The following is a 19,318-nucleotide window of genomic DNA, read 5'->3' as shown; positions in this document are numbered from 1 at the left end:
TTTTCTGTGGAATCGACACTGAAATATATAACAAAACTGGAACGCTTGCTTGCGTGGTCAGCTCGAGCTGTCCTCGAAGTCATCCCCATTACTAAATTTACACTCCTATCATACATTTTTTTCATCATAGAAAACTATCCTTAGATATTTATGGAGTACAATAATTAAAGGTAAATAATGCAAAACGTATTACATGATTTTACTATACAGAAATATACCGTTCTGTTAAACTATTGTACTACCGATACGGTTTACACTATCGCTTCACTGCATTCCACCGAACTTTCCTTTCGTAGTGTACAAATGATGCGCCCGCATCGTTTAAACAAGCACAGGTATATTTTCTCCAATGGTGGAACAATGACGGAGAGTCGGCTATCGGTTATCTTTGTCGCATCAATGGTTACTGAACCTTGGGCGAGAAGGATACAGGGACATCCAAATCTATTTCTCCCTGGAACAAACAACCTGGCCGTGTATTTTTAAGCATGGCGAGCATTCCAGTTTTTACTGTATATTTCAGTAGGACTCGACCATGTCTTGCCTTTATGTCTCCTTATACCACTTCATGGTCAGAATAATAGGAAGGTAGCCATATTGATCAGTCAAAATCCTGTTGGGCTGATTTGGTTGTCACTTTAGGAGTAACTAGTAAAGAACGATGCGAACTGTAAACAAATCAATAGTGAACGATGTCTTGCCTTTATGTCTCCTTATACCACTTCATGGTCAGAATAATAGGAAGGTAGCCATATTGATCAGTCAAAATCCTGTTGGGCTGATTTGGTTGTCACTTTAGGAGTAACTAGTGAAGAACGATGCGAACTGTAAACAAATTAATAGTGAACGAAGTACAATATGCCAACTTGTAGCATAAAGAAGTGTAAAAATTGCTTTTCGAAGAGAAGTGACAAAAAGAAATAAGTTAGAATTAATAGGAAATGAAGGTTATCTACCAGTCAGGAGGCTAAAGAATTGGCTGACCAATATGGCTGCTCCCCCCCCGTTCTATAGGGGACTCATCTAGATTAGACGTTGGGCTCCGTTCATATATTCTTTTGTCCACATGATTCAAGCGGACTACACCAAAGAACTCCGCCGTAGTTAAAGAGTTAAGATGGAGAAAGCACAAACGCTCCCTATGAAACTTACAGTGAATAATTAAGATCAAATTATACTTAGGACGGAAAAAGAAACCAGGATTTATAGTGAACAATTAAAATGGAGTTACGACGGAAATATAAACTAGGCTCTAAAACGAAACCGAGGATGCATTGACAGCTTGCGAGGAAAAAACTAATTCGCCGATTTACTTTGATGTGGTCTAGGAATAGGGAATAAGTTCCCGTTTAAATCGCTTAAATCGCTGCGTGAACCGGCCGTCCTTAGGGACGGCAATCGGTACGTATAAAATATCGCCCCAGCCCCCCGCGGTTTTCGTATGCATTCATTAGTTTCGACGTTAAATGTATTTCCTATACGTACCATCCCCGTTACGATTTCAAGATTGGAAATTGATTTTTACCGTGCCTCTATTATACCTTCGTTTACATTCGAAGGGCTATCCTGATGTCTATCGTGCACTCCTGCGTTAAGGGGATGTGAATGTGGCATTCGAAGCGTCAATCATTTATGAAACTTTTCTCTGAATTGAGTGTACCGAATCGTTTCAAATTTTACAATGTGAACATAGAGGCTATAAGGAAGGTCCCGATACTCATGAAATTAAATTTTTTACAACAAATTTTCAAAATATCTATAAACAAATTTAAAAAAAAGGGAAATTTCATGAGTCTCGGGACTTTCTTTACCGCTTTTCTATTCGCATTGTAAAGTTTGAAACGATTCGATATACCCAGTTCGAAAGAAAATTTCATAAACGAGACTTCATCGATGTCACTTTCTGATCACCTTAAGATACTAAACCGTTTGAAATTTTACCACTTGAATATAGACGCCCTAAAGAAGGTCTCAACACCCGTAAAGTATAATTTTTTATAATGATATTAAAAAAATGATTATAATACAATTGAAAGAAAAAGACATTTCATGGATATCAAGACCTCTAGGGTCGCTATGTTCTCGGGGTAAAGTTTCAAACGATTCCGTACACTTCGGAGAGAAGAATCATAAACGAGACATCTCAGATGCCTCTTTCGTATCACTTTAACACTAACCGTACCGGAATTTCACATATACCTAACCATACCGTAACCAGGCAAATGACCGGTTACGAAATAGACGTTGTTTTTATGAAAGGATTTGTCAATTTCCTGTACAAAATGGCACACAACATAATTTAGATGTAATAATTAAATACTCTATCACATATTTTATATTTTTATGCAAAATCAATATATTGAATATCATTAGATTCAATCACTCCTTGTCCTATTTCGTTATTCTGTGACTGTTCGATCTGCACTCTGTGACACTTAAAATTACCCTGCATTTAGATTTCGTTTAGATGCTGCATTTAGATGTATACAACTATAGTCTTTTAGATCTTACTTAAGTTCAGAGCTAAAGTTCCAGGCATAGAACTTTAGAAAAATATGTAAATTCGTCGACCGGTCAAATGACCGGTCGCGGTAAGCAAGCCAGGTGATAAATTTTTCTCAGTAAAAAAACAACAAAAAAAAACTGAAAATCGACAAATTGATTAATCAGATAATATAAGAATTTACGTAAAGTTAGATGAACAAGAAAATAATAACGAATGTACAATTTTAAATCATACTTTGAAACCGGTCATTTGACCGGCCCCGGTACGGTTAGTGTTAAGGAGATGTGAATGTGGCATCTGATGGGTCACTCGTTCACGAAAAATATCTCCCAAACTGGGTGTATCGAATCGTTTCAAACTTTACATGATTGTAGAGGCTATAAGAAAGGTCCCGACACTCATGAAATTTCAATTTTTATAAAAAATCTTGAAAACGTATATAAACCAATTTTTTGAACATTGAATTTTCATTAATGTCAGAACCTTCCTTACAGACTTCACATTCACAGTGTAAAATTTGTACGGATTTGGTATATCCAGTCTGGAAAAATGTTCATAAATGAGACCTCTTTGGCGTCATTTTCACCTCACCTTAATGTGTGACCAGATGTGGGCGTTTTTGCGTATACGAACGTGCGCTTACAAACGACCATGCGTGTAAATTATCTCGTCCTCGAAAATCTTTATTCGTGGACGGAAAGTCGCGCTCAAGCTGTACACTGTATCACGTAAACTTTAATGGTTTTGGCGGATAAGTTTACACTAGACATTCGCATACAAATCATTCAACGGACCGACATATGACGGATCTTGTTCGCGCATCCTTAGAACGTGCGCGCGCATAAAATTCACGTCCAGACGTGAGCATTCACACGCGGGAAAATTCTCATATTCTGACGTGCACATTCGTACACACGAAAATGCTCACGTCTGAACCCCCCTTCAGGCTCAATGCACACATGCGTGTTTTTGCCGCACGAAATTGCGATTTGTAATACTATGAGAGTTAGATAAGAGTAGATAAATCATTAAACACACGACTTCGACGTCGTTGCAATGCCGCGCGTCCATGCTACGTGCACTTTGCGTAGCAGCTGCGGTATATACCGATACAGATTCAGTGCATTGTTATACGTGGTCCTATTTAGTCGGAACGTTCATTTACTGCGTAGCAGACACGCTGGAGTCCAATTTTGATGACATTTTTTTATACGGAATTTCTCATCAGTGACCTGGTCCGGACCAAAAAAAAATCGGACCGAAACCGTTATTTTTACCATTAAACCGGGATTGATACTGGTCAACAATTTATTGGTTAGGCCGAAATCGAACTGTTATATTTTTTTTTTTATGTGATATTTTCAGTCCCATTTGGAGAATGCATTAAAATACTCCGCATACTGGTATTTGTTTTCTTCCTGGGTCGCTTGCTTGGAGCTGTGTTGGTAACTGTGTTGAATACTATGGTTGAAATTGATTTTACTGCAGAAAGCGGTGCTGGCCAACGGTATCAATAGCAATCGAATGTAATGTACAGAATTCCGCTGCTAAAGATTTTCGGTAATTAACCGCGTGATATTTTTCTTGCGAGGTTCTGTGCCAGTGGAGCAGTAGAGCCAACTAGAATTTCTGCCGTGTCACCTCATTGGTACCTCGTCTTTATTTAATGGGAACAAGCCTGCTGAGTAGCCTGCTTCGTCTGAAGTGAAGTCTGCACTAGTGATGTGACGAGTCGAGTATTTTAACTCGTTAAACTCGAGTCAAGCATGTGTTCGAGTCAACTAGAGTCATTTTTATTGAAACTCGAGTTATTGGTACAAACGAATGCGAGTTACGAAAGTAAGGGCGAGAACGAGTTACGAGTGTAAGAGTGAGACCGAGATATCAATCGTACCTTATTTGTTTATTTGAGTAATCGTTATTCGAATTGTTTTACTCTCTAACTCACCAGTAATCCAACGTCGCGTCGAATGTATGCGGCACCGAGTTATCAACTCGAGTCCAAACTCGAGTTGACAATGCTTTCGAATTCGAGTAACTCGAGTTGGTAAAGTATTCGACTCATCACATCACTAGTCTGCACCGCAACTTGCTTGATACCGTACAGAGCACCCAGCACTGTTGCCTGCATGACAATAATTCCAGCAAGAAAACAAGTACCGTCTGCGGCGGGCTTTAGTTTCTTAAATTTTAATGCACGACATTCACGAGAGAGCATTTCACTAGTATGCATTATATAGGGTGTTACAGAAATGGTGAACACGGTTTACACAGTGCCATTCTTGTTGAAGAAGGATTTCCCCAACGGAGCGCGATTGATTAACTATGATTCAATTAGTTATTCCAGGAAAATTATGCACTGTAGGAAAAAATAGTACAGGACTTTTCGTCTGCTTTTTCAACAAGGATACCGCAGTATAAACTGTGTCCACCATTTCTGTTATACCCTGTATATAGAGCTCGTGAGAAATTTACTCGTATGACACCATACGGTACATGCCAGTTACGAGAATATAAATAATTGAACGACAACCGAAGACCAACGCAAGAATCAAGAGCAACCCAAAAATAGAAATCAAAACCGTTAAAAAAAAACCAAGGTCGAATAAAAACCGTATCAAAACCGTTATGTTTCTATCCAAGTTCCTGAATTTTTATTGATGACTCTGCGGGGAAAAAAACGAACAGAAACGTATAGGAACGATCAAACTCCGTTAAACGTATTCTTACGATGATCGCCCATTACATGTTGCAGGTATACAGAACCGCACAAAAACAAATAGGCCTGATAGCCACTCTGCTCGTTTTTGTCCTTTTTTTTAGTATGGAAAATAAAAAACTTTTCCGGAGATTCTAGATGTTTTCAAAGAAGAATACTACGACCGCACTAAAAAGAAGAGTGGTTGTCTCAATATTTATCGGGTTTTCGATTCCTTTAGGATATTCGATTTGTTTTGTTTTGTTGCAAAATAGAAAACATACGCTTCTCCTATGACATGCGTAAAAACTACCCGTTTCTTTTTCTAGATGTTCATCTTGAATGACGACACAGTACATGCTATGGGTGTTCTTACCGCAGTGTACGAATTCTTCAAGTCAACTAAAACACGCCAGTGTGCACCAGACCTTGTTACAACTCCCCAGAGACGAGTAACGAACGATTTTGCAAGTTCTTCGGCACCCCGTTTCCGAAGAGCTGCTCCGAGTTTTGGAAATCATCCCAAGGAAGCACCTCTTCGCTACAATAACTCGTCGACAGGTGCTTCCTCATCTCCTTGACCAACATGAGGGGGATCTCGACTGGTTAAGCCTCAGTTCGCCGCGGTCTTGCAAATTTCCCGGTATAGAGACCTCCCTTTAGCGTCCGAAAGGGTACATAAGCGACCTTCAAGTTAATTTGTCCGCTCGCCCTCCGATTCAGTCGGTTAGAGAACATTTGAAAGCGGGTCTGGGACCGAAGGGGTGATCGATGCAGCCTGTTCGTTAACGCTCTGCTGACCGGCCACGAATTAACTCGTGCTCATGAAATTACGCGCGTATTCTTGCATAAAATTGCCGGGCAACAATGCATTAATTTCGAGAGACATTAGCACGAGACCTCCCAGCCGACCGAGGGATATACGCGATGCGCTGGAAAAAAAAGAACGAAAGATAAGAACTAGTGCTTACAAAAGAAAAGAAAAACTGCCTTGACTATGATTTCGATTACACGACAAAGTCGGACTCGCGTGTCCCCCTTTAGCGGGACGCGGTTCTCGAAGGACTAGGGATTAACGATTCCGTCTCTCGTCAGGGCCGAGCCTCAAAGAGAGCTCAGCTCTCCGCCGCGACTTCTATGGGGGTCTTGGTCGGCCTGATCTTCTCGTTGTCAATGCCTTCGACCTTCTCCTCGGGCTTCCGGGGCTGCGTCGCCTCGAGCTCCTTCTTGTTCTCCGTCCGCGGGGCCTTGAGCTCGCCATCGGGTGACTGCTCTTTTTGGCGCTTCTCGATTTCGGCCTTGAAGTTCTCGATGTCCTGCTGGCTGATCTGCACGAAGAGGATCCCGTTGATGACGTTCAACATGTCCAGGACCGAGCCCATGCTGGGCGGCTGTATCTGGATCGGCGGCAGGCTCACTCCGGACTTGCCGGTGTAGATCTCGTTCATCTTCTTCTGCAGGACAACCGCCTGCTGGGTCAGATGTCTCAGGCAATCACTGCTTTCCCGGGTTTTCTCGTGATCCTCGCCCAACTGCTGCTTGTATATCGCGTAGGTCTCCTTCTCATTGTTCAGGGCTGCCCGGAAGTCGCCCATGCAGGACTGCGTCCGGGCCACCAGGTGATACGAGACCGCCACCTTTAAGGATCTGGGCCCGTGGTAGCGGAGGTTCAAGGCCAGGGCGTGCTCCAGGAACCGCAGGGACAGCTCGAATTCCCCAACCGCGTGGAGGATCAGCGAGATGTTGCTCTGCAATTGTTATATTCCAAGGTAAAGTGAAACACGTCGAGAAATTTGATAGACGTCAGTAAAAATAATTCTTCTAAATATCTACGTTGCCGGCGTTCGTATTTATATTGACAGATGTGTCGAATTATATTGGGTATTGTACTAAATACCACATTTTATATGTCGTTTACGTACAGTAATTATAAAGAAATCGAAGTAAAACACCAGAAATCCTCTGGATTCGTGGTTTTTTATGCCTGAATTTTATGACTGCAGAGTACTACCTTGCGCCATCTGTGATTTCAGGGGTAACTAAATTTCCTCTCCGAGACCTTGCGTTACCGTCGTTTTAGCATAGAAGTGCATAAAACACTTTTTTGCGTTTATCCCATTCAAATACGAGTTTCTGGATTACTAGAATGTTCTAAATTGTTGTATAATTATCCTGACACTTTCGTTTTTCATATCAGAGCCTTCAATGGTTAGACAGCAATAGAAATATGAGAGCTCGACACCATTTTGGTTCTGGTCTAGGCTAAATCAAATTTTGTCTCGAAAATCCAACTTTTGAAAGTCTCAGAATAATTCTTAGATACTTTAAAACTGCGTATGTTATATCAGCATTTGTCCATATTTAAAGGGTGATACAACCTCCTAAAGATTTTCACAAATTTTACGTAAACGTGTTTTATAGCTGAACCTATCGAGTGATATCAACGCAACTGTTATATATGTCTGGAGCGTCGATAGCCCATCCGCGTTAATTATTAGTATAAATTTAATCTTTTATAATCGCTCAAGTCAAGGCCCACGGAAACTCGAGGTCCTTCCCACGCGTACCGAAGGGCCCGAGCCATCCTGGAAAGGGGGGCAATAAAACTTACGAGCCCGAGCATTCTCAAAGGGTCTCTTTTCGAGGATTTTCGCCAAAGGTCCGACATGACGTCTGGCGAACAGATTTTTTAACTTTCTAAAAATTCCGAAGCTCGCTTCTGGCGACCAGACGCCACTCGAGGGTTTTTTCCGCGAATCCGCGGCGTACGTGACCGGCCGTTTCGCGGGTGCCTTCGAGGGCGGAAACCCTTCGGGAATTTTTCTCTGCCAATGAGAATGCTCGACTCAAGGTCCGACTTCCTCCCTCCACCGAGTTGGAGGGAGAACTATGCATTCGGATATTTTTTAAGACATTTTGTAAAAATCAGATTCCAGCAGAAAGTTGCCGAGACAACTTCGGGTCTCTTAAAACGTTGCCGAGTCAACGTAGATTCCAAAGGAGTGTTGCCGAGTCAACATCGAGTCTCGCTTAAAACGTTGCCGAGTCAACGTAGATACCATCAGAAAGTTGCCGAGACAACTTCGGATCGCTTAAAACGTTGCCAGGTCAACGTAGATTCTCGAAGACCGTTGCCAAGTCAACATCAAGTCTCTCTTAAAACGTTGCCGAGTCAACGTGGATACCAACCGAAAGTTGCCGAGACAACTTCGGATATCAAAAACGTTGCCGAATCAACGTACAAAAGGTCCAGTTGCCGAGCCAACTGATCAATGTCATAAAATCACGCATCTTCCCTTGTCCGTAAAGGAAATATAGTTTATTGTGTCACTAAAATCCGGAATATTTTATTCAATAGGCGAAACCAGCTGCTGGCGGTTAATTCCCTCTTCAGCAAAACACTATTCGAGCCCGTCTTCCCCAGCCCGAGGATTTACGACCCTCGGGGATTGATTGACAATCGCGAGTTGGTTTAGTGTCGCAGAACAATGTCTATGCAGTGGCGGTTCACTTTAACGGGCAAAGAAGTCATGGGACTACTATAATGAACCAGCCATTCAAGTTTATTTTTACTTCTGAAACATTATTCTCAACTAAACATTTCCGACCAATGTTTTATGCTTTTAAAAGTTCTATTAAATGGCCATATTTGTTTCACCTTGAGGGAGGAATCGAGTTCAATATATTTTTTTTTAATGAAACGCCCCATTTTTATCATGCAGTGTTAATTTACATGTATATTAACCCCTTGCCTTACGATTTAAATTCCAATAGCGCGTGCCATAAACAACAAAAATGTCGGTCATACATCGGGCCATTTCACGGTTTGGCTGAACGTTCAACGTCTCACACATCTCTCATACGTTTTGTTTAGATTTGGCCCGATTGACATACCACGTCTCTCACACGTTTTGTTCACGTTTGGCCCGATTGATATACCACATCTCTCACACGATATTTTAAGTTAAGAGATTAAGGGGACGTGAAAATGGCACCCGAAAGCTCAATCGTTCATAAAACTTTTCTCCGAAGTGTCTTAAATCGTTTCATACTTCAAAATGTGAATATGGAGACCCTAAGGTACGTCCTGAAACTCGCGAAATTTCATTTCCTTTAAACTATTTTTAAAATACCTATAAACAAATTTGAAAAGAATTTATATTTCATGATTTTCAGGACCTTCCTTATAGTTTCCCTATATAGTTTCCCTATTCCCGTTGTAACGTTTCTAACTATTCGGTAAACCGAGTTGGGAGAAAAGTTTTATAAACAAAACCTCTTCGACACCACTTTCACATCCCTTTAATATAGAAGTTTTGCAAATGTGACCTTAAACATTAAAATACGCCATGTAGGGTACATTAAAACAGTGAGCCGTGGGACAGAAAAGAACGCTATTTATCTGTGACGCACATGTTTTGCAGTCGTCTCCTAATTGAAAATACTATTTACAATGCAACGAAATGCTTCAAAATCGACAAAGACGAATGGACATTGACATTTTTAGTGAAGAAAGCATGCTTTGAGCTGTGTAATTAGTAAAAGATGCAAGAAATGGATGTGGCATGCAACGATGCGTTCCATATAGAGTAACAACTTTGATATTAGCAACAATGCCAAAGTCGCCAATTTTCTAACGATCTAAAATCTTTTTATAAACCAAATATTGAGCTAAATTTTCGTTTGTTTGAAGAGTGTAAGTCACGTTAATCACTTTATAGACTTATATGTATTAAAGACCTTGTTCAATAATATTAAAAGTAATAGTTTTTCGTGTGTTTCATTATACCGCACGCTCTGTTTCACTATACGTCATTGTGTGGGGCACAGGGAAATGTATACATTTCTTATAAATATTTGAAATTATAAAACAATTCGACGATACTGAAAAAATAAATAGTACTTTTCCACATAGTAAAACGTCAATTTAACAACATGTACTGTGTTTCATTTTTCTAAACATTAGAGCCCATACTCATATCTCACTTTTAGAATTAAAAGGCCTACTTTAGAGTATTGTTAAAAGCGATCCTACTTATATGTTGCTTTTAAATCACTTTTATAGAAAATCCTGAAAAGAAGCTATAAAATACGTATTTTAGCAGCAATACCTACTCATACCCTCTTTTAAGTTTTTAGAGCTTTTTGGATAAAATTGAGCGACGATTCCCTAAAAGCAGATAGGAGGACTTTTATATCGCTTTTAGCCGTCAAAATGATACCTCAAAGTTTGACACCATTTAGTTGTCACAATCGTACATGAAAAATGGAGTACAGTAACGACATTTTTAACAAAGCGAAAACTCGTGAAGTGAATATAGTGCATCAATTAAATACCAACGATTTTTGAAATTGAATTTATGTCGTTCTTAGCTAACCAAGAAATTGGGCTTTATTCCGTTAAACTCGCTTTTTTATTTTTCTGGCAAAATTTAGCAGACTAAACTTTTGGCATACGAGAACGCATGCGCTGGGCAAGCGAAGAGCATGTGCGTAATGCAGTCGTCACATTTTTCCGATGTTGGCATATCACAATTCGAAAAAGCGGTCTTTTAACTAAAAGTGGACCTAAAAGAAGGGACACCCCTCTCTTAATTTACGCGGCACTTTTTTTACACGAGTTTCTTTTCTACGCGGTTATTTATAACACAATTTACGCGATAGTTTGTATGCGCGATTTTAATTTACGCAATTGAAAACAAATTATCCGAAGAAATAAACATTAACAATTAAAGTGATGTCGAACTTCCAAATATTTTAAACGATAAAGATGGTGCCAATTAAAAATAAAGGGTTGAATATATTGAATTTTAGTGACGTCAAATAAAATTTACTTTTGTTTCTGAAACGTCATTATTTTTTTTCTTAAACCATTTGAAATAAATATGTATTTCTTAAACTTATATGCACTAGCCTTTATTTACAATATTTTTTCGTTTATACTGACCGACTTTATTTACGCGATTTTCATTCGCGTAAAACGAATCCTCGTGGAACGGATACTCCGCGTAAATTGAGGGACGCCTATATGACTGTGCCTTTTAGCAACGGTCCAATCATATTTAATTAATGGACCCTTAAAAGCACCCATGCAAGTGAAATGTGAGTAAGAACCTATGCTCTTAAAATTATCGTGGATTTAAACTTTTTCATTCCAGTGTGCCCCAGTTTCCCCTATATTAGAGTATTCATATATTTGAATTCCATGTCAAGTCTGCATCAGTACGGATATCCCAATATAAATTTAAGACGTTATTTCCATCAGTGCCCAGATACGTCACGGATAGGATTGTATCAATCTTTCTACCGGGCTCCTTTCGGCTTATTCCCACTGCCCTTCGTAAACCTCTTACGTACATCGAGCAACGCGACCTCTGGATGATCCTCTCCGCAGACCAGAAGAGCAAGGTACCGAGCTCTGTACAGCAGTCTCAAAGACACGGACACCTGTCCGTTGGCGAAGGAGTACAAAGCCAGGTGGATCTGCAAGGAAGGAAACGAAGTGTCAATGTTCACGCGTTAGGTTCAGCCAAAGAATTCAGAAGTCTCTATAGAAGCCCAGTAGTATACGGACGTTTGTGGCTCGATAAATAGTACGTCAGTGAACGGAGGCCGACGCTGTAATCATCTCTTCATTTCTCTTAATCTTACGGCGACACATAACGGACTGCATTCTTTCCTTATCTTACACCCAGTACTCGCCTTTCTATATCGCACCTCTCTTCCTCCCGTACGTAAGATACCGTTGGCTAGCACGTGCGATCTCTCTTTTACCCCCACTCCTGATTTGTTAGCCAACTTTTAGAGCATCAAGCACTAACCTAGGATCTGGACTTTCATGGAACTTGTGAATTCATTGGTTGAGCCTACTTAACGAAGGGAGGAAAACATAACCCACGTATTCCGTGATGGTGTATGGATGGTCGATACCGTTGACCCTTTCCGACATGAGCACCGCCTTCTGTTGGGTCGCCAGTGCCTCGGCGGGGTCGCCCATGATATAATTCAGTCTTGCTAACATTCTGTGGCACTGAGCGATCTCGGGGTGCATCGCCCCGTAAACGTTGTTTAGGAGATTGAGCGCTTCACTTATGATCTCGTAGCCGTCCTTCAAGTAGCCCTGCTGGATTTTACTCTGCCCGGTCGTGTAAAAATTGTACGCGTCGCTCGCCTGAAATCGAGATTCTAATTTAATCCCTTCACTGTGAGTCATCCGTATACGCCAAAAAAATGTCGTGCCATTGGCGTAGACAGTCTTGCCATTACGCGATTCGACCTTAGACCATAGATATCTTGCAGTGGATTGCAGTGGGTATTGCAGTGGAAAAAGTAAACCACCAATACTACGTGAGCCGTCGGCACGAACTAAGGTATACTGTGTACGTATAAAAAAATCGAACCCAATTAGATTTTAAACCAGGTATGTTAAGCCTTCACCTTGCAATGGAAGGGGTAAACGATTGTACCACGTGAGCCGACCACTCACGCACACAGTTAAAACCATTTTGCTTACTGAACACTTGAGAGTGGGAGATTCAATTCGAGGTCTAGATATACCTGTATATGGTCTAAGGATTGGACGAGTAGGAGAAAACGTTTGAAAATGAAAATAGATTCACTGTCAACGGAGTAGAAACACTAAAACATAAACTGGAATAGTAAACTGGAACCGGTTTTGTATATTACAATTATAACTTGAGTTTGACACTACCACTGCACGATACCAATTGTGAATAATACTAAACTTTCCTTTTAAGTGGCACAAATGATGCGCACGCATTGGTTAACCTGGGAGAGGAACAGTGATGGAGATTCACCCATCGTTTACTCTTTCTCGCACAAATGCTTACTTTACTTCGTGCGGCAAGGATGCAGGCACATCCAAATCTATCTCTCTCTGAAATAAGGTCGCCGTGTAGTCTTAAGGGTGTTCACCACTCCAGCGATTTGTCGGGGCCTGGCGGGAGCAACTATTCCGAATGTATTCCCCAACCAATAGAGCTTAACAAGTGCTCATTTTAAAGAAAAGATGTTGACTCGTGCTTATATGAGAGCGATTTTCGATAAGTGGTCATTTTCATATAAAAAAAAATGCAACGGCATAATTTGAACGCTCTTTTAATTAGGAAGAAGTTGCTTGACCTAAACTAGCTCTCATATAAACACCCGTCAACATTTTATCTTTAAAATGAGTACTCGTTGAAATCCATCGGTTGAGAAATACGCTCAAAATCGTTGTCCCCGTAGAGTGCCTTTTTCACGATTTTCGGGTTCCTCGCGAGTAATTTGGACTCTCTAAAGTACGCACATACTTTTTGACCATCGCCCAATACCGACCATTAGGCATCGCGTCTCCCTCGTCAGAACGAAAAAATACGTTTTGGTTACCTCCCACCGAATTCGATGCTATTGCCATCTAGCGATTGAAGTCATCGTACCCACTTTTTGGTGCTGAACGCCGTTAAGTGTGATAAGCGTTCCAGTTTGCTATATATTTCAGTGAGTAGAAATTAACTTCACCGCCACCATAGTGAAAATCTACACGTCGCCTAACTAACATTTAATGTGGCGGACACGGTGATATATTTGAAATAGCCACATGGCCAGGTCAGACGGAATCTGAGCTTCTTGTAACGTTATTACTATGAATAAAATTATATTAATTTGCGTGCATAAAGTTTTAACATTTCATCCTAAATATCCAGCTAACATTTTTGCATGAAGTTCATTGCTGGAATCGAGCTTCACCCTTCAATCTTCAACCACAACTTGTATATTTGACTTAGCATTAGATTTCCCATTCATAAACCTTCTGAGATGGTTTTAAACCAACAAATTCAAACGTGACTAAAATTATATTTCCATATGGAGACATGGGACGAATTTCATTATAATACCAACATAGTGCCGCTGATTGATATAGGCTAAGGTAATTTAGTTGACTCGGTGTCGGTTATATTATCTTAGAAATAAAATGGAGTAGAAAATATAGAAGTTGGAGTAGAGTAGTAAAATCATGTTAATAATGATAGATTTACTCCGATCGGAGTAGCAGTGACAACAAAGGGAGTGGATCGCCGTATATAGCCATATAGAAAAGGGAGGGTTACACTATTCCGATTTTTATACAAACCAATATCTCGAGATTTTTATGTTACGGTATCCGAATTTGTTACAAACATCTCAAAACTATCCATAGCGGATAAATTGTGGAGTTACTACACGTTTGGAAATGCCATTATGAGTTTTTAAATTCTGTCGATTCGGATCAGCGACTCCAAAAATCTTGATACCGGTTTTTATCCAAAATCCAACCATTTGAAAATGCCTAATCCGCCATATTAGATCGGCTTTTTTCAATTTTTAATTTCTGTTATCAAATTTTAATTCAACGATATAAACAAAAAATTCAATAATAAAATCATCAAGCAAATCCGAATACTTTTGCTTTCCAACACTGATGGACGTGCTGCCAATGGGAGTACATATACTGCTATTAACCGGTTTACTGCCAAACGGCGAGATAGCACTTCTCCAGTTCAATGCATAATGGCTCGTGTTCACGTGCAAGTAAAACTTGCGAGAGCTGCTCTGAACTTGCGCAAGAATTTGCCCTCTTCCGCAAACTCGTATACCCGCCTGCTTGCAAAAGTTGAAGTTGCGTAAGTCGATTTAGAATCGGTCCCAAAATTCTTGCCGCGTTGCAAACGGATTTGTACGTGTTTTAGAATAAGGAGATGACACCCCCTTGCATCGGGGTTATACAAGGATACTACCGCCACCTACATTAAAAGACTAAAGTGGTTGACGTAAAATTCAACATAATGGAAATGACAGGCCAATTCGAACCTTTATACATGGTGTAACAGAACTCGTAGTCGCGGTTTATACAGCGTTATCCTTGTTGAAAAAGGAGCCGAACAGTCCTGTACTACATTTTTCCTACAGTGTATAAATTTCCTGTAATAACTGAGTGAAGCACAGCCAATCAATCGCGTTCGAAAACGGAAGGCATAGCAGAGAGGACGCTGGCGGCGACTGTTACGTCGCAGACAGCCGAACGCAGCACTACCGGCGTCCTAACCTCTATGCCTTTCGCTCTCGAACGCGATTGATTGGCTGTGCTTCACTCAGTTATTACAGGAAATTTATATACTGTAGGAACAATTTAGTATAGGACTTTTCGACCCATTTTTCAACAAGGATAGCGCTGTATAAACCATGACTACAATCTCAGTTACACTCTGTATAGCCCGGTTCTTACCATATTAACCCTTTCGGCACGAGCGCCGAATATATCCGGCATCCATCTGATGACCTGCGTGTACGAGCGCCGGATATATCCGGCATCTATGTGACAGCCCGTATGCACGCGCTATGTGTGCATTTTCGGAGCGACGCCTTATACAGCGGGAGTCTCACGGCGAACAGAGCGCTCGTACCGAAAGGGTTAAAGTGTCTCATTGTCCCGTCACTCTGAACAAAATATTTGTAACTACAAGATTTTAAAATTGTATTTATGCAAACGTATGTTTATTTCTCCCTGCAGCGACTGCAACAGCTACCGTTTCGTTGTACGACATTTTCGATACCGAATATTTCCCGCTCAAGTAAAATTGCGGCATGTTTGAGACAACGGGGTAAACGTAAAAACAAGTTACTCTAGCAAGTCGTCCTGCGAGTACTTGCTAGAGCGACTTGCGGCAAGAAATTTGCTGCAAATTTGACAGTGTACCTGTAAATGCAAGTTGCTCTAGTAAGAAGTATCGCAAATTACTTGCACGTGGACACGAGCCATAAAAGTACCACCTCAATGGTCAGCACAGTCGAACTTTCGACACAAAACAATAGATACGCGATCGTGCTGCTTGGACTATTCTCGGCGTGAAATTAGTGAACGCGATCGCGCTGCTTGGCACTTTTCGATAAGATTGTACCAATAACCCCTGGCACTCAACCAGATGATGGTTTTACTACTCTATTCCAAATTCTATATTTTCTATTCCACTTTATTTCCTAGATGATATAACTGAGTCTGAATTAACTGAATTGTCTTAGCTTACATCAATCAGCGCCATCATGTCGGCGCTACGGTGAAATTCGTCCCATCTTTTCGTATAAAAATATATATCTAGTTACGAGTGAATTCTTTGGTTCAGACAACCTGGTAACAGAAAATTTACGAAAAGGAAATCCAATACCGTATCAAACATATGCTCGAAGGTTTGAAGAATGAAGATAAAATCAAGTATTAAAATTTTATACAAACATTTTATCAACAAATTTAGTATGAAATTTCAATACTTAACAGGCGCTAACACATTTGTTAACAACAATAATTAATGTGATAGATGCTTGAGTCCCGTCAAATGTGAACACACGGACATTTCAAATATCTCGCCATATCCACCATATTAAATTGGAATACTGCTATTATGCAGATTTTCATTACTGCTCTAATTTCTTCTCCGCTGACAATAAATTTAATTTCATTTTCTGACGTTTTCTGCCACTCAGCCAGTACCGACAGTGTTAACACTAGCAAGAGCCTCGAATGAATCGTTGCAAGAATTAAACGTCGAAGAATTCAATGCAACAGTCTCTTTAACTAATTTACCCTAGGATTGATATGTTTCACCACGGGGAAGATATTCAAGATGTCCTCCTCGAAGAACGTGGCCCTGTTTTTATTCTCGAAGTTGTACTCGCGCAACAGTATCTGGATTCCTGTCTTTATGCAGAATCCCCGAAGTAGCGAGATCTTTTGCAGGTAGAAGTGCTCGATGGTCATGTCCAACGACTCCGGCGTCGGGCTTTCCCAGTCGTAGTAGCCCTTCAGATCGGCCTTGATCTGTTGCCACAGAGACTTCGGCGTCAAGAAGGCCCACTCGACTTCTGCTTGTTGAGGTCCATTGTTCCTGCCTTTTCTCTTGTTGCGACGCTTCGCAGTCTTGCTTTGAAGCTGAATAAAACGACAGAATTACGGATCAGAAATAACCAAGTAGTTTTAGGCACATAAGGTGATATGAAAGAGTGAGCATATGTATATGTCGCTATAAAGATCTATATAGAGATCCAATCGTTCATGAAAATATTCTCCGAATTGAGTGAATCGATAAAAATTTTACCACATGAATAAGGTAGGTCCTAAAACCCATGAAATTTCATTTTTTATAAAAAATGTATTTATTTATCACGAACTACGACCAACATGGCGTGGACCGTGCACATTTTTGATGTTTGACGCTTTTTGAAAACTTTGAATCGAAAATGAGCTTTAGGACCTAGCTTGAACAATTTAGAATACTATAATAACGGAATATTACAGGATCAGATAGGAAAGTATGGAGAATACTTTCACCAATAATTACAAGAGAATGTTGGCTTGTCTCGAGGGTATCACGTGTTTCTCGAATAAAAAATTAATTGCATTGGTCCATTAGAATAACAAAAATGATGAATCCATGGGATTTCGACAGTTTTACATCGATCTCTTTACCGTTACTTTACTGAAATGACGTGGAACGCTTCACTTGATATAATTCTCAACGTAGAGTGCAACTGAGTTCATCATAAATATAAATGTTGGAAACGTGACGCGCCAGTTTATGGTACCGCTTGAGTATTCAAAATGGTGTTAGCTCCAAAAAGGATATAGATGAATCTTAATTCAGCGACGTCGATTACATTTCTCGGCGCGTTTTAAATCATCTTAAAGTGAAGTGAAACCCCCTTCAAATCAGTCGATTCGAATACAACACTTTGTTTTAAGGGTATTAGACCAAACTGTCGGAACTTTTGACTCATCAGTCCTGATCATCTAAGAGTTGTCCTGACACATTCAACATTTGGATTTTTTTTTTATTTTTTAACCCAGCCTAGACCAGAACCAAAATGGCGTCGAGTTCTCATATTTCGATCAATATACAATTATCGAAGGCTCTGATATGAGAATCGAAAGGGTCAGGACAATTTTACGACAATTTAGAACACTCTGGTAATCGATAAACTCGCATTTGAACGGGATAAAGGCAAAAAAAGTGTTGTATGCGCTCCTATGTCAAAACGATAGTAATACGAGGTCTCGAGGTGAAAATTTAATTGACCTGAAAATCACAGATGGCGCGGGGGGTCCCTCTGCAGTCAATTAGGCCCCCAGAAAGCATGAATTCGGGGGATTTCTGGAGTTTTACTTCGATTTCTTTAGTATGTCATTTGGTACAATTCCCAATATAATTTGATGCAGCTGTCAATATAAAAACAAACGTCGGCAACGTAGGCATTTAGAAAAATCTTCTTTATCGACGTTGATCAAGTTCCTCGACGTGTTTCACTTCACCTTAAGGTCGAGAAAATTGATCAACGTCGATAAAAAGGTTCATCTAAATACCTACGTTACAGACGTTTATATTTACATTGACAACTATGTCAAATTCTAATGGGTATAGTACTAAATGTATGTCTTATCTCCTGACCCTTTCGTTTGTCATATTTAAAGTTTTTCTTAACCTCAAGGTGAAGTGAAACCCCTTCAGCCCCTCTTAAATCAGTAGATTCGAATGAGACACTTTTTTTTAAGGGTATTGTACCGAACAGTCTGAAACTTTGACACGTGACTCGTGAGCACCTAAGAATTATTCTACACTTTCAAAATTTGAATTTTCGAAAAAAGAAAAACTTATTGACTTAGTCTAGACCAGAACCAAGATGTTATCGAGCTCTCATATTTCAATCAATATACAATTATTGAAGACTCTAATATGAGAAACGAAAGGGTCAGGACAATTGTACAATCATTTAGTACGCTCCAGTAATTGATAAACTCGCATTTCAACGATGTAAAGGAAAAAAAAAGTGTCTTATGGTCGTCTGCGCTTAAACGATGGTAACATGACGTCTCGGAGTGCAAATTTAGTTGAGACGGAAATCACAGATGGTGCAGAGGGTCACTCTGCAGTTAATTAGAATCTCAGAAACCATGAATCCACGGGATTTCTGGAGTTTTACTTCGATTTCATTATAATTATTGCACGAAAACGACAGATGGAGTATGCCACTTATTGTTAGTACATTACCCAATATAATTCGGCACGCCATTTGTAACGTTTTGATGC

At 40.2% G+C, this 19,318-nt stretch overlaps 1 protein-coding gene across 1 annotated transcript in view; it reads right to left on the bottom strand.

Annotated features, from left to right (window-relative positions):
* Window positions 1-3,219: 3,219 nt before the first annotated feature.
* Window positions 3,220-19,318, bottom strand: part of LOC105694384 (clustered mitochondria protein homolog) — a gene marked incomplete at its 5' end in the record, with an annotated part of 53,366 nt that continues 37,267 nt past the window's right edge. The window contains 4 exon segments of the mRNA XM_023432674.1: window positions 3,220-6,952; window positions 11,562-11,687; window positions 12,103-12,375; window positions 16,822-17,166. Coding sequence (XP_023288442.1) covers window positions 6,320-6,952; window positions 11,562-11,687; window positions 12,103-12,375; window positions 16,822-17,166 — 1,377 coding nt within the window.

Source organism: Orussus abietinus, unplaced genomic scaffold (assembly GCF_000612105.2).
Source record: "Orussus abietinus isolate OABI.00-Male unplaced genomic scaffold, Oabi_2.0 scaffold379, whole genome shotgun sequence".
In the NCBI taxonomy this organism is placed as follows: Eukaryota; Metazoa; Arthropoda; class Insecta; order Hymenoptera; family Orussidae; genus Orussus; species Orussus abietinus.
The sequence above is the reverse complement of the archived record's forward strand: the minus strand, read 5'-3'. Positions and strand labels throughout refer to the sequence as shown.